The 17099-nt window shown below is 38.2% G+C and overlaps 1 protein-coding gene across 3 annotated transcripts in view; it reads left to right on the top strand.

Moving 5' to 3' along the window:
- The window catches only part of edn3b (endothelin 3b), a 79067-nt gene that overhangs the window by 44938 nt on the left and 17030 nt on the right, over nt 1–17099 (top strand). For 2 of the 3 annotated variants that reach the window (XM_062052230.1, XM_062052229.1), the window contains one exon: nt 7969–8485. In XM_062052230.1, coding sequence (XP_061908214.1) covers nt 7969–8023 — 55 coding nt within the window. In that variant the 3' untranslated portion in view covers nt 8024–8485. Of the gene's footprint in view, nt 1–7968; nt 8486–17099 lie in introns of those variants that run through there. The other variant, XR_009826679.1, reaches the window with a different exon arrangement.

Below are 17099 nucleotides of genomic sequence, written 5' to 3'. Positions count from 1 at the left end.
TGTTAAAGGCCTACTGAAATGATTTTTTTTTTATTTAAACGGGAATAGCAGATCCATTCTATGTGTCATACTTGATCATTTCGCGATATTGCCATATTTTTGCTGAAAGGATTTAGTAGAGAAAATCGACGATAAAGTTCGCAACTTTTGCTCACTGATAAAAAAAAGCCTTGCCTGTACCGGAAGTAGCGTGACGTCACAGGAGCTAGTATTCCTCACAATTCCCCGTTGTTTACAATGGAGCGAGAGATTCGGAGCGACAAAGCGACGATTACCCCATTAATTTGAGCGAGGATGAAAGATTCGTAGATGAGGAACGTTACAGTGAAGGACTTGAGAGGCAGTGATGGACGTATCTTTTTTCGCTCTGACCGTAACTTAGGTACAAGCTGGCTCATTGGATTCCACACTCTCTCCTTTTTCTATTGTGGATCACGGATTTGTATTTTAAACCACCTCGGATACTATATCCTCTTGAAAATGAGAGTCGAGAATGCGAAATGGACATTTAAAGTGACTTTTATCTCCACGACAATACATCGATGACACACTTACCTACTGAGCTAATGTGATAGCATCGTTCTCAAATGCAGATAGAAACAAAAGAAATAAATCCCTGACTGTAAGGATAGACAGAAGATCAACAATACTATTAAACCATTTACATGTAACTACACGGTTAAAAATTCTCAGCCTGGTAAGGCTTAACAATGCTGTTGCTAACGACGCTAAGGCTAATTTAGCAACTTAGCAACCGGACCTCACAGAACTATGATAAAAACAAGTAGTCCTTGTTGTGTTGCTGTAAGTATTGTACTTAGCCGCTAATACACCGACCGATCCCACCTACAACGTTCTTCTTTGCAGCCTCCATTGTTCATTAAACAAATTACAAAAGATTCACCAACACAGATGTCCAGAATACTGTGGAATTTTGTCGAAGAAAACAAGAGGTTTTTATATCGGGTCAGATGGGGTACAACCACTTCCGTGGATTTTGTGACGTCACACGCATAAATCATATCCAAAGGAGTTTTTCAACCGGAAGTGTGGCAGGAATTTTAAAATTGCACTTTATAAGTTAACCCGGCCGTATTGGCATGTGTTTCAATGTTAAGATTTCATCATTGATATATAAACTATCAGACTGCGTGGTCGGTAGTAGTGGCTTTCAGTAGGCCTTTAAAGAAGATGTTTGCAACATTTACACTGATTCTTAGAGGGCGCTAACTTACCAATGTATTCTACACAGTACATTAGGAGGGGCCTTCAGGGACATTTTTCAGAAGTACCTCTTACATACACACTACTGAAACAGGAGTTCTATCAAAACAGTGTATTGAAGCTTCAATAACTGCACATGTGTACTAAAACCTTACCAGTCGGTGTTCTTTGCTATTGTTTTGAGACAAAAAAGATCATCTTATTGCCAAAACCACACATGCACATTTGCGAGTGAATACTGAAATATGTTCCCTGCAATCGTAAATGCCAAAGAAATAAACCATATTCAGTCATTCAGTGAGCACTCTGTTTTGTAATACATCACAGATTATAATCACAATCATACACCAGTACATACAACTTGCGTCTAAAGCCTTATATCCTTTTGCAGAAAAAAATTGTTTTTTTTTATCAAAAAATAAATAATTATGCTATTATGAGCAATTGGATTAGGAAACTGCAATGTGAGTGCTGAGAGATGCGGAGCTGAAATACCAAAATAAGAATTAATTACCCCAAGATGTTATGATCCCAGTTTGGACTTTGTTCTTTATTTTCCTGTGGTATCATTTACTGTTTGGCCTTTGTTTTGGAGCATATTTACTTTCTGTTCCTTGCCCCTACCACAACACATCTTCCACCTTGTTAATTAGTTCTATTTAGTTCCACCTTGTTCCCTCTTTAAGGGCTGGTTCGTCTTTTGCAGGGGTGTCAAAACTTTTTCCACTGAGGGCCGCACACTGAAAAATCTAAGCAAGCGGGGGCCATTTTGATATTTTTTATTTTAAAAACCAATACAATATATGTATAAAAAAGATACATTTAGGCTTCCACTCAGACTTGATCCCGGGGACCCCAAAAGGTTTTGGTCAAAACAAATATTACAAATGTGTCATTATTTAGTATTATTATTATTATTATTATTATTCAAGGTTTAAATCTCTAGATCAACATTAGGTCTATCTGTCAATAAAACGCTTTTAAAGATTTAAGTTGTATGCCATTTTTGTCAAGGAAAACCGTGTTTTTTTATGGAAAAAAACACAAAATATGCAATATTTTCCCCCAATTAACATTTTAAAGTGGAATATTTGATATTATATAATAATTGGAGTCTTAAAAAGGTCAATAACTCATAACAACATTGATTTTAATTCATTATTTTTTTGAGCAATGACACTTAAAAAAAAAAAAAAGTCCCACAAAAATTATTGGGGATCCAAAAGGGTACTGCTCAGTAAAGTTTAAAAAAATAAATCCAACATTTTTTTTTAACTTTTACCACAATAGTCTCAAGATCAACTTCAGATATATCCGTCAATTATACGTTGTATTGTTGTTTATGTTTTTTGTTTGTTCGTTTTAGGCCCTTCTTTAAAAAACGTTGTTTTTTAAATGGCAACCAAAAAATATGCAACATTTCCCCCCCAAAATATCTCAAAGTGGAATATTTAATTTGAAGTAAATGGAGCCTTGAATAGGTCAATAATTCATAATGGCATTGATTTTGATTCATTATTATTTTTTAAAGGAAGAAACAGCCTGCATGGCAGATTTGTGTTATTAGAGTAAATAATGCAACATTTTCTTGTTACATTTCACCTGTTTGCTCTTTTATACCCCTTTTTATGTTTTTTTTTTTTTTTTTTCATCGTATTTTTAGAATGTGCCGTGGGGCCGTTAAAAAATTACCTGCGGGCCGCAAATGGCCCCCGGGCCGCACTTTGGACACCCCTGGTCTTCTGCATATCCAAATGTTCTGTTGCTTTCTGAGTTCCTACTCGACCTGTGGTACTTTTCTTCTGAATGGTACCTAACAACCTACTACTAACTTAACCTAATACCTCCTGCTTGCACTTTTGCCTACCTTCTCTGCATCCTGGGATAAAGCCAACAGCAGCTATGTGCAATTGCCACAGGATGTAACGATATCAACATGTCACAGAAAAACAGTGTCTTGGTATTAAGGCCACGGTAAGATATTATTGCGGTATTGTCCAAAAAAATAAAGAAGACTTGGTAAAAATTCCATGGTGTGAAAAATGATAATGATAAACACACTTACTGTAATGGAACACTAAGTTAATGCTCAAACATTTTAATCATATTTATTACTTACACTACCGTTCAAAAGTTTGGGGTCACATTGAAATGTCCTTATTTTTGAAGGAAAAGCACTGTACTTTTCAATGAAGATAACTTTAAACTAGTCTTAACTTTAAAGAAATACACTCTATACATTGCTAATGTGGTAAATGACAATTCTAGCTGCAAATGTCTGGTTTTTGGTGCAATATCTACATAGGTGTATAGAGGCCCATTTCCAGCAACCATCACTCCAGTGTTCTAATTGTACAATGTGTTTGCTCATTGGCTCAGACTAATTGATGATTAGAAAACCCTTATGCAATCATGTTCACACATCTGAAAACAGTTTAGCTCGTTACAGAAGCTACAAAACTGACCTTCCTTTGAGCAGATTGAGTTTCTGGAGCATCACATTTGTGGGGTCAATTAAACACTCAAAATGGCCAGAAAAAGAGAACTTTCATCTGAAACTCGACAGTCTATTCTTGTTCTTAGAAATGAAGGCTATTCCACAAAATTGTTTGGGTGACCCCAAACTTTTGAACGGTAGTGTAAGTGCAAAGAAGTGCCGGAACATCCAGTGTTTCAAGTCACAAAAAAAACAAAAAACTGTCAACTGAGTGTCTTTAAAGTAACAATGTAAACATCCAGTGTGTAAAACAGTGAAAAACAACAGTGCTCAGTTTAGTGTCTTTCAGCTTTTAACTTTCCGAGAAGCAGTGTTCTCTGCAGTGGACATTTTTGTATTAGTTAGAAGAATGCTGATTTTCAGGATCTTAACTGACAATTTGAGTTTTAATAATGTAAATACCTCACAAATTAATGTTTGGCCTCACTGGCTTCTTGGTTTCACACTAAGGATAATTTCCTGGTCGTGGTTTCTCACATTACTCGTATTCCCCCACTCATTGTAGACGTCTCGGTGTGCGCTGTCTGCAAACCTTTGTTTTTTTTCTGCACATCCGTGCCTCCACATGAGGAGTTACACCAAAAGAAAATAACTGCTTGTCTCGGACCGACGAGAGACTCCAACAACATGTTTTCTCCCCGATCGTATGCGACCATACTTCTGGTTTAAACAGATAGTCATTGTAAAAACCACTAAAACATTTTGTTGGGTGACTGTCTACAGAAGCTGAAAATAAAATAGACAACAAATGACACAAAGATGAAAAACAACGAAAAATGTACACAGCTTTAAAATAGAAACTTGGCAGGAGGTTCCGAGCTGCTTGCCCGCACTGTGCAAAGGATTACGGGAGATGTTGTTCACTTCCCAGATCAGACCTAACCTGACTCTCGCCAGATCCTTGTAGTTCGCTGAGCTCCACAAAAGGATCTGGGATCGAGGATATTGCAAACTCCTTAAAGATAGCAAAAAACAATGAACCAATCAGGATCGCCGGGCGGGATTTCATAGATGTGACGTAGCGCCGAAGCGACTGTTTGACTCAAACAACAATGGCGGCACGCGGCGAGGAGTCGTGTGTTGACATTGATTCTGCTATTGTAACTGTTTTGTCGAATCTATTTAAATATTATTTGTTTAAAAGATGAACAGAACGGTTCTGAAGGCATCTATTGGTGGCAAGGATGTTTTGGCTCGGGTTTGGCAAGAGCTTGATTTACCAAATCGCTCCACTGGTGGTGAAGGAAATGGGACGAGTGCTGAACCCAGTCGTTATAATTGTCTCCCCGCTGATTGCTCTGGTAGAGGATCAGATCCGTGAGGCTGGATTATTGGGGGTAACAGGCATGCAGCTGGGAGGAAGAAACGAAATCCTCCAAGGACGTTATTTTCTTTGCACAAACGACATCGATCGTCTACTGACATTGCTGCGTTGTTTCAGTGAAAGTTCTCTAACTTTTCGCTCTGTCGTTACCCAATATGTCGGCTGTTCTGTTTTGGATTTCCCAGCGTCGCTCTCATCAGCGTCACAGGTTGATTTCGATGTGCGTGGTTGAAGTAGCACGTCATTCACGATAACGGACAAGTGGTTTATCCAATCACATAGAACAGGGGTCACCAACGCGGTGCCCGCGGGCACCAGGTAGCCCGTAAGGACCAGATGAGTAGCCCGCTGGCCTGTTCTAAAAAATAGCTCAAATAGCAGCACTTACCAGTGAGCTGCCTCTATTTTTTTAATTTTATTTATTTACTAGCAAGCTGATCTCGCTTTGCTCGACATTTTTAATTCTAAGAGAGACAAAACTCAAATAGAATTTGAAAATCCAAGAAAATATTTTAAAGACTTGTTTAATTAAATTCATTAATTTTTTTACTTTGCTTTTTATAACTTTCAGAAAGACAATTTTAGAGAAAAAATACAACCTTAAAAATGATTTTAGGATTTTCAAACACATATACCTTTTTACCTTTTAAATTCCTTCCTCTTCTTTCCTGACAATTTAAATCAATGTTCAAGTAAATTAATCGTTTTTATTGTAAAGAATAATAAATAAATGTTCATTTAATTCTTCATTTTAGCTCCTGTTTTTTCCGACGAAGAATTTTTGTGAAATATTTCTTCAAACTTATTATGATTAAAATTCCAAAAAAAATTCTGGCAAATCTAGAAAATCTGTAGAATCAAATTTAAATCTTATTTCAAAGTCTTTTGAATTTCTTTTAAAATTTTTGTTCTGGAAAATCTAGAAGAAATAATGATTTGTCTTTGTTAGAAATATAGCTTGGTCCAATTTGTTATATATTCTAACAAAGTGTAGATTGGATTTTAACCTATTTAAAACATGTCATCAAAATTGTAAAATTAATCTTAATCAGGAAAAATTACTAATGATGTTCCATAAATTCTTTTTTTAATTTTTTCAAAAAGATTCGAATTAGCTAGTTTTTCTCTTCTTTTTTTCGGTTGAATTTTGAATTTCAAAGAGTCGAAATTAAAGATAAACTATGTTTCAAAATTTAATTGTTATTTTTTTCGTGTTTTCTACTCTTTTAAACCGTTCAATTAAGTGTAAATATCATTAATTATTAATAATAACATAGAGTTAAAGGTAAATTGAGCAAATTGGCTATTTCTGGCAATTTATTTAAGTGTGTATCAAACTGGTAGCCCTTCGCATTAATCAGTACCCAAGAAGTAGCTCTTGCTTTCAAAAAGGTTGGTGACCCCTGACATAGAATGACTTTTTTTTACAAGGCCCCGCCTTCTGAAATACATCTCTTATCGAGAAGTCCCAGATCCTTGTGTGGAGCTCAGCGAACTACAAGGAGAGTCAGGTTAGATCAGACCTACTAAATGGTTCCAGAAAAAAAACTCCACTGACGGGAGAACTCCAAGTACTCATACCACGGCTTTACTGCCAGCATTTTAAAACCGAAATAGCGCAATATTTACCATACCATTACATCCCTAGAATTAGTAGTTTGCAGATTTTGGCTTTATCTTAGGACGTGTGGTGAAGTCTGTTTTTTTTGTATTCTGCAAAGTTCTGGGCACATACTGGTTTAGTTCATCTATCCAGTGGTGCGTCCAAGAGGAAGGAGATGTATTGTTCATAAAAAAAACAATAAATTCAAAATCAACTGTTTGAGCTTCTCTGAAAAGTTGTTCTCAACAATTGAGATGATCAAATGTTCTCACATTTGGTGGTCATAAAGAGACTGGACGACATATTACTGTTATAATGTCTCTAGCAAGCTGATGTATACAGCTCCACTAATGGACATTGGAGTGTTACTTTCAAAGGCAAAATTAAAGTATTGCTAGAAACATAATTGTATATGGGACTTTATTGTATTATATGTATAGTACATGTTCCAAAAAGAAAAAAGCATAAAACACCACCAGAATTAGAGATATTACAAGTCAAAGTGATGAAGCTTAGTGTTACGCTCATGACTTGGTGTAACTAAACATTACCCTATAAGATTAAGGCAATTGCATTTTATTGATATTTGAAATCTATTCAATGTTTATAAATGAATATTTAAATATACTAAATGTAAAAAAGGGAATAAATATTCAAAATAAGATCATTAAATGAAATCTAGTTTGGTTACGCCATCATGAGCGCAACACAAGGTTGTAAAAGTTTCAACTACAATTCTAAATAAGATGTCAAAAGCAAACTGAAATCAAATACACACAGCTTAAAGATTGATCAATACCTATTTAAATTTAGTTATAGATAAATGTGATGATTTATCAAAATATAAAAGAAATATACCTGAACAGAACGCTCATGATGGTTACACCAAAAAGTAACGCTATGAATTGCGTTTTTCCAAGTTTTTGGGGCATTTTTATGCTATTTCCAAGCATCTCCTTTTTATTATCGTTGATTTTAAATGGTCAAACTAATGCATATTATATATGCATGCCCTAGTAAACAAAAAAAAAGTCATATTTATTTTGATTGTTACATTTTGAAGTACATTTGTGCAGGTGGGTGCGAATGTACCCATTACCAGAGCTGTACACTGATATTAGTTCATCGGGGATATGTAGACCTGAGTTGACATGACGATTTTCTTCTCAACACAAATGAATCACAGAGGGCGATGACATCAAACCATTGAGACGTTAAGTGATCTTAGGTGATGTCATCATCGCTTTCTTTTCATGTCCAAAGAGATTGTAAACTATTTAGATATGGTCCTGATTTAATTGATATGTCTTTCCATCCCAGCTCCCCGCAGAGTGGACTAAACAGGAGTCTTCACAGAAACCCAGGGCCCGGCTGACAGTTGGACTCCTCCTAACATCCTACTGTTTTCTCTAGGGAGCGGAACCTTCCCTCGTCTTCACACCCATTATTCTCTGTTTGGCACACTCATCTTCACAGGTACACTCACAGTCAAGGAAAGAACTTTGGAGTTTGACACTGCCGACATTCCTGAGCATAATAACTCTTGGAGCAAGTTCCATCAAGTTGAGTGGTTTTAAGAACTCCAGCAAATTCGATACAGATCCCTGGAGGCTATCCTATTGTTTCCCCCCCTCCTCATCGGAGCGGCAAAAGGATTACCTTCACCCTGAAAATATCCTGTGACCTTATGCAAGGTTACTTCAGACTCTTTCTTTGTATTCATGCCTGCTATCATATTGTGGACTACTCTGAGACTCCGAGCGACAGTATATCGACGTACAAAGACGACATTTCTACGTACAGTAGATGGTGGATAACAGCCTGTGCTGAGTAGTGAGGGGAAAGGGCGCACTGTTTAATATAAATAACAATAAGGCAATCTTATATATCGCTGTGTTCTCTGATGACCTTTTTTACACAGAACTAACAATAAAAAAATATATAAATTATATTATTTGTTACAAAATATTGCTCTTTTTGCAAGATAAATGTGATCTACATGTAAGGGGTAACATATACAGTGCATCCGGAAAGTATTCACAGCGTTTCCCTTTTCCACAATTTGTTGTCAAAGCCTTATTCCAAAATAAAATAATTAATTTTTGTCCTCAAAATTATTCAGAAAATAAATACCCCATAACAACAATGTGAAAAGATTGTTTGTTTGTTTTTTGAAATGCTAATGTATAAAATAATCACATGCACGTGAGTATTCATAGCCTTTGCTCAATACTTTGTTGATGCACCTTTGGCAGCAATTAGCGCCTCAAGTCTTTTTGAATATGATGCCACAAGCTTGGCACACCTATCTTTGGGCTGTTTTGGCCATTCCTCTTTGCAGCATCACTCAAGCGCCATCAGGCTGGATGGGAAGCGTTGGTTTTCATCCAGGATGTCTCTGTACATTGCTGCATTCATCGTTCTCTCTATCCTGACTAGGGTGGCGAAGGGGTAAAAAGTTTCCGGTAAATTTCCGGAAACTTTCCGGAAATTTACCACGGGAAGTTCAGCTCGGGAAGTTTGGAAATATTGACAATTTTTTGATTATTCAAAGTTGGACACCGTCCATGGGAATTAAGGGGATCTACAATAATTGTATATTATTGGGCACTTGTCTATATGCTGCTGCATCTTTGTGGCATTTTTGACGTAGCTCTTTGCACAGTATTTGCAAATGTACACAGCCTTTCCGCCTACATTGGTTGGGGTGAAATGTCTCCACACATCAAATGGTGTACGTGGCATTATTCTGTTTGTATTTATTTATTCTTGTAAAACACTAATGCAATGCCACACACAGATATAAATAGTCAGCTAAACAATTGGAGTAGTCTTTAAAAATATTTTACTAATAGACAAATTAATACAAATAGACTAGATTAATAAATTAACACTCAATCAGCATGCTAAATCAAACTATAACCTACATTCTTGTATGACAACAGAATGGTCAGCAGAACAGAAGGCAGAAGAAACTACACGTTTTGATTTAGTATTTGCTAGTTGAACTTTACAGATCACAAAAAAGGTAAATTCGGATCGCTAACGTTGTTAGCATAAATGAATGGGATTTAACATAGAGAAAATTAGCATCACGGCTAACGGAGAAATATTTTCGGTTCATTATGAGACTGTGGTGGTACATAAACCTAGCTAGCTAGAGATATTGGCCCCAAAATCTTTTAACAAGTACAGGAACAGCTAGGTAGCTTGAGTGGAAGTCTGCTGGAGTAGTCTACAGTCATACAGTAACAAGCAATTACACCTCTATTAAACTTAAATTCCATAGATCAAATATATTTACCCCAGTAATATCATCAAAACTTACCTGACTGGATGAAGTCCTTGGGCTCAAATACTAGTGTGGCCTCAATAGCCCTGCTGTAGTGTGTAGCATGCTGGGAATTATCTGTGCATGTGATGGAAGAACGCACTGCACATGTGATGGAGGAATGCACAGTGCAGGGTTGAAATTCTACTGAATTTGCATTAAATCAGATTGTTTTAGCTAATAATCATGCTGCAAGATCGAGCATGTTGCATTCAATGTTTATTCCCGTTAATTCCTGTTAATTCCCATATATTCCCGTTAATTCCCGTGGACAGTTTCCAACTTTGAATATTCCCGGAATTTGGCAACCCTAATCCTGACTAGTCTCCCAGTTCTTGTCACTGGAAAAACATCCCCACAGCATGATGCTGCCACCACCATGCTTCACTGTAAGGACGGTATCGGCTTGGTTCACAGCAAAGAGTTCAATCTTTGTGTCATCTGACCAGAGAAATGTGTTTCTCATGGTCTGAGAGTCTTTCAGGTGCATTTTGGGAAACGTTTTTGAAGAAATGGCTTCTGTCTGGCCACTATAATATTCAAGCCTTATTGGTGGATTGTTGCAGAGATGGTTTGTCCTTCTGGAAAGTTAATCCCTCTCCACAGAGGAATGCTGTAACTCTGACAGAGTGACCATCCAGTTCTTGGTCACCCCCCTGACTAGACCAAGATGAATGCAGCAATGTACAAAGACATCCTGGATGAAAACCAACGCTTCCCATCCAGCCTGATGGAGCTTGAGTGATGCTGCAAAGAGGAATGGGCGAAACTTCCGCATTATAGGCGTGCCAAGATTGTGGCATCGTATTCAAAAAGAATTGAGGGTGTAATTGCTGCCAAAGGTGCATCAACAAAGTATTGAGCAAAGGCTGTGAATACTTATGTACATGTGATTTATTTTTATTTTATTAAATTTGCAAAATTTAAATGAACAAATATTAATTATCCCATTTTGGGATTAGACTATAACAACAAATTGTGGAAAAAGATAAGCGCTGTGAATATTTTACGGACGCACTGTGCTACTCACATTAACGTTCAGCTGTGTATACTGTAGAACTACTGATTTATTTGAATTGAGCGACATGGGACATGTTCTAGTCTGCAAGTTCAACATTGGGATAGCTGACTCGAGCAATGATTCTGCATTGACTAAAAATTGTGGCCCTGTGATGTCTATAGTATGTAAGTAGGCACATTTATACAGGCCTCGGAGGGTCTTCTTTCCCAAATAATGTGTAACAATTAGAAATGCACATTTTCATTTGATTATGAATAAGCCCGAAGAGTGCAAAAGATTTAGAAAACCATGGTAGGACACCAGCAGGGGCTTGTATGTGCAATGTGTGTTGATTTACTGGAGGGCATTATTAATAAGTCACAGTCAAGATGGAATCTTACTCGGAGGCTGGAAAAAAATGTGTTGCCTAAGGCCTCAACAGACTGCGGTACGAGAGTTTTGAGCTCCAAGTTTCGAGCCTACCCACAGAGGACAAAAGTAACATACAGGAAAGTGGAGTGGATACGTTCCCTTTAGCCTCCGGGTGCAGAATTCCTCTCTCACTGACCGGTAATCAAACCCTTCCTCCACTAGGTCTTACTACTATGTCTGCCTTGTTCACTTTTACAAGTAGCCCATTGACAAACACAGAGCAAGCAATATACACTTATTTATCTTCAAATACTAAAGTGCTGAGAATTTGAACTGTATGTTGTATCTTTATTTGTGCTGGGTAAATTAACTGTGCTCCAAATAATATGATATGTAGAGAGAGAGAGAGAGAGAGAGAGAGAGAGAGAGAGAGAGAGAGAGAGAGAGAGAGAGAGAGAGAGAGAGAGAGAGAGAGAGAGAGAGAGAGAGAAGAAGGAGCACTCAAAATTATTTTATTGGGTCCTCAAGCTTATATTGGGGTTACAGTCTTGTTGTGTATTCATGATCATTTTGCCAAATTTCCTGCCAAGGTTTCATCCAAACATTTGGAAACATATTCAGTGCAATATAATGCAGAGAGAGTTATATAATAATAATAATAATAATAATAAAACAGATCTAAGAAACCAGCTGCTTACTTTTGGATTTGTTTGCATCCCTCAGCATGGATTATAACTGGACCTAAACATGCATACTGGAATGAAATAAAAGCGCAAACATCTGACAATAATAAAGTGGAAATGCAATTTACACCCTGCTGTACATATGTTGTGTTACGCACCACACAGAACTCGACCACAAACATGCAAGCAGGCAAGAACAGATGCCTTGCTGTAAAGGACATCGACAGTAGCCAGGAAACATCTCGACAACAAAACTATCCAACATCCATTTTTGTCTGCAGCCAAACCGATGAATGATCATCCTTGATTGGATGTGCACCCACAATAGCTGTTTTAGAAAGCCAGTGCCTTATCCTGATCCAATCCTAGAGGTTTGTCTATGAACTGTGTTTGTGCACACTTGCTGTATATCCGACAGGTAGCGTTATGGTGCACTGTATCCTCTTTTTTTACATACACACTGTAACTGTGTTCTTGTCCAAAGTAATATATGTCATATATCATATACAAAACTGTAACACACACGTTAGGAACACTGGCATAGCTACCGTATTTTTCGGAGTATAAGTCGCACCGGCCGAAAATGCATAATAAAGAAGGAAAAAAACATATATAAGTCGCATTTTTTGGGGAAATTTATTTGATGAAACCCAACACCAAGAATAGACATTTGAAAGACAATTTAAAATAAATAAAGAATAGTGAACAACAGGCTGAATAACTGTACGTTATATGAGGCATAAATAACCAACTGAGAACATGCCTGGTATGTTAACGTAACATATTATGGTAAGAGTCATTCAAATAACTATAACATATAGAACATGCTATACGCTTACCAAACAATCTGTCACTCCGAATCGCTAAATCCGATGAAATCTTATACGTCTAGTCTCTTACGTGAATGAGCTAAATAATATTATTTGATATTTTACGGTAATGTAAATTTCACACATAAGTCGCTCCTGAGTATAAGTCGCACCCCCGGCCAAACTATGTAAAAAACTGCGACTTATAGTCCGAAAAATACGGTATGTTAGCTACAGGGTTAACATTACATTTACATTTTATCGTGCGAGATTAGCTATTCATTGAAGAAAAAAATAAAATTGTATACCTGTAGTTAACTGACAGATAACAGTGCTGCAGGCATTATTTTAAGACGTGTAGCGAACAAGCCATGTAAGGGTCGAAACTTGGTGCAAAATGCGGCTGCTAGACTTTTGACAAGAACAAGAAAGTTTGATCATATTACACCTATACTGGCCTCCTGTGCACTTAAGATGTGACTTTAAGGTTTTATTACTTACGTATAAAATACTAAGCGGTCTAGAGCCATCCTATCTTGCTGATTGTATTGTACCATATGTCCCAGCAAGAAATCTGCGTTCAATGAACTCTGGCTTATTAGTGAATTCCAGAGTCCCAAAAAAAGTCTGCGGGCTATAGAGCGTTTTCTATTAGGGCTCCAGTACTCTGGAATGCCCTTCCGGTAACAGTTAGAGATGCTACCTCAGTAAAAGCATTTAAGTCCCATCTTAAAACTCATTTGTATACTCTAGCCTTTAAATAGACCCCCTTTTTAGACCAGTTGATCTGCCGTCTCTTTTCTGCTCTGCCCCCCTCTCCTTCGTGGAGAGATTAGTTGACCACAGATGACGCGCTAGTTGTTCAAAGTCGGTACCCGGGGTGGACCACTCATCTGTGCATCAGTTGGGGACGTCTCCCTGTGCTGCTGACTTGTCTCCACTCAAGATGATCTCCTGCTGGCCCCACTATGGACTGGACTCTCACACTATTAACTAGATCCACTCGACGTCCATTGCACCGGTCGCCCGTTATCGATTCCAAGGAATTGATACACTGGAAACCGGTGCTGAACCGGAACCCGTTTTTGATTCCCATCCCTAGTATTCAGTCAGTGCCAAATTACCTATGTCGTTTTTTTCAGGATGTATTATATGTATATTAATACATAATATTAGGTCATTATAATTTATAGTCTACTTAAAGGGGAACTACATTTTTGGGGGAATTTTGTCTATTGTTCACAATCATTATGAAATATCAATCAATCAATCAATGTTTATTTATATAGCCCTAAATCACTAGTGTCTCAAAGGGCTGTACAAGCCACAACGACATCCTCGGTGTCGAGTGGGTCTGATATAATATTGTGAGAGTCCAACACATCAGCGAAAGTCCAGTCCATGGTGGGGCCAGCGGGAACCATCCCGAGTGGAGACGGGTCAGCAGCGTAGAGATGTCCCCATCTGATGGACAGGCTAGCGGTCCACCCCGGAGCAGAGTAGAAAAGAAAAGAAAAGAAACGGCAGATCAACTGGTCTAAAAAGGGAGTCTATTTAAAGGCTAGAGTATACAAATGAGTTTTAAGATGAGACTTAAATGCTTCTACTGATACATGTTCTTTTGTTTTTTTAATGCATTCTAAATATTAAGTAGATTCGATCAAAAGTCTGCTTACAATGGAGCCTATGGGAGCCGTTCAATTCTGCCAATAGAGTCCCTAAAACAACATCCGAAGACCTCTATTAGGGTTTTATATACACAATGTAAGTATATATGTAATGTGGTAGCGGGCACATTTATAATAACATTTAATATTTACATATTGTCATCATTTTAAGCACATACGGAGCATTAATTTCAAAAATGCATCACGACGTTCACCTTTTTTTTTTTTTTACAAGATCACTGATTACTACTCACTGCAGACTTTAAGAGAGCCAACAAACATAATAAAACATGTGCAAGGTCTGCTGTCATTAGGAAGGCGTCTCTGCTAGGATGTTCTTATATTCCCATTCAGATGTAAACTGTCTCACAATCCTTGCGAAGAAACAAGGTGGGGTGGGGCACAAGCGTTTTTCGTGTCATTCTCGCCAGTTCCAGGTCCTAAAAGGCTGTCAAAGTGTCTCAACTTGTTGGATTATCTCCTCAGCCATCTACTTTTGAGGTGAGAGGCATGATTTATGACCTACAGGGATGCGAGGACACAACATACTCAGTGGCCTAGTGGTTAGAGTGTCCGCCCTGAGATTGGTAGCTTGTGAGTTCAAACCCCGGCCGAGTCATACCAAAGACTATAAAAATGGGACCCATTACCTCCCTGCTTGGCACTCAGCATCAAAGGTTGGAATCACCAAAAATGATTCCCGGGCGCGGCTACCGCTACTGCTCACTGCTCCCCTAAATTCCCAAGGGATGATCAAGGGTAATGGGTCAAATGCAGAGAATCATTTCGCCACACCTAGTGTGTGTGTGACAATCATTAGTACTTTAACTTTAACTTTAACAGACCACTCGATGATGTCAACATTGTCACACTCATGTCACCACTATACATAGTCTGTCTGTGCTAGCACTTTTAATAACATTATCACTAATACTTGGTTAATATTCAAGTCACGACATGTAAATGGAGTACTGTTGGCACTTTTTGAATGGTCATTTTTCTGATTTCCTGGGCGGAATTGTAGCGCTCCCATTGGCTCCGCTGTAATCAGACTTTTGTTTACGATTATTTAATATTGACAATGCATTCAAAACAAATCCATCCGTCGTCATGTCTTGCTTAATGATAGCGAACCATAGGCAACATTAAAAAAAAAAAAAAGCAGATCCCCTTTAAAGGCCTACTGAAACCCACTACTACCGACCACGCAGTCTGATAGTTTATATATCAATGATGAAATCTTAACATTGCAACACATGCCAATACGGCCGGGTTAACTTCTAAAGTACAATTTTAAATTTCCCGCTAAACTTCCGGTTGAAAACGTCTTTGTATGATGACGTATGCGAGTGACGTCACTAGTTAAACGGAAGTATTGGTACACCTTTGAATCCAATACAAAAAAGCTCTGTTTTCATCTCAAAATTCCACAGTATTCTGGACATCTGTGTTGGTGAATCTTTTGCAATTTGTTTAATGAACAATGAAGACTGCAAAGAAGAAAGTTGTAGGTTGGATCGGTGTATTAGCGGCTGGCTGTAGCAACACAACCAGGAGGACTTTGACTTGGATAGCAGACGCGCTAGCCGACGCTAGCCGCCGACCGCACGGATGATCGGGTGAAGTCCTTCGTCCTTCCGTCGATCGCTGGAACGCAGGTGAGCACGGGTGTTGATGAGCAGATGAGGGCTGGCTGGCGTAGGTGGAGCGCTAATGTTTTTATCATAGCTCTGTGAGGTCCCGTTGCTAAATTAGCTTCAATGGCGTCGTTAGCAACAGCATTGTTAAACTTCGCCAAGATGGAAAGCATTAACCGTGTATTTACATGTCCAGGGTTTAATAGTATTGTTGATTTTCTGTCTATCCTTCCAGTCAGGGGTTTATTTCTTTTGTTTATATCTGCATTTGAGCCTGATGCTATCACGTTAGCTCCATAGCTAAAGTGTTTCGCCGGTGTATTGTCGTGGAGATAAAAGTCACTGTGAATGTCCATTTCGCGTTCTCGACTCTCATTTTCAAGAGGATATAGTATCCAAGGTAGTTTAAAATACAAATCCGTGATCCACAATAGAAAAAGGAGAAAGTGTGGAATCCAATGAACCCTTGTACCTAAGTTACGGTCAGAGCGAAAAAAGATACGCCCTGCACTGCACTATAGTCCTTCACTCTCACTTTCCTCATCCACAAATCTTTCATCCACGCTCAAATTAACGTGGTAATCGTTGCTTTCTCCGTCCGAATCTCTCTCGCTGCTGGTGTAAACAATGGGGAAATGTGAGCAGCGCTCCAGCTTGTGACGTCACGCTACTTCAGGTAGGGGCAAGGCTTTATTTTATCAGCGACCAAAAGTTGCGAACTTTATCGTCGTTGTTCTCTACTAAATCCTTTCAGCAAAAATATGGCAATATCGCGAAATGATCAAGTATGACACATAGAATGGATCTGCTATCCCCGTTTAAATAAAAACATTTCATTTCAGTTGCTGCTTCCCGATGTTGTCAGACATCTCTTGTTTCGCTAGCTGCTTATAATGCATTTAAATAGGGCACGAGCAGATTGTTTCAGATGTTTGGTCATTGCAAGAGAGGT

This window comes from Entelurus aequoreus, linkage group LG07 (genome assembly GCF_033978785.1).
Source record: "Entelurus aequoreus isolate RoL-2023_Sb linkage group LG07, RoL_Eaeq_v1.1, whole genome shotgun sequence".
Taxonomy (NCBI): Eukaryota; Metazoa; Chordata; class Actinopteri; order Syngnathiformes; family Syngnathidae; genus Entelurus; species Entelurus aequoreus.
This window is presented reverse-complemented; position numbering and strand designations above follow the sequence as displayed.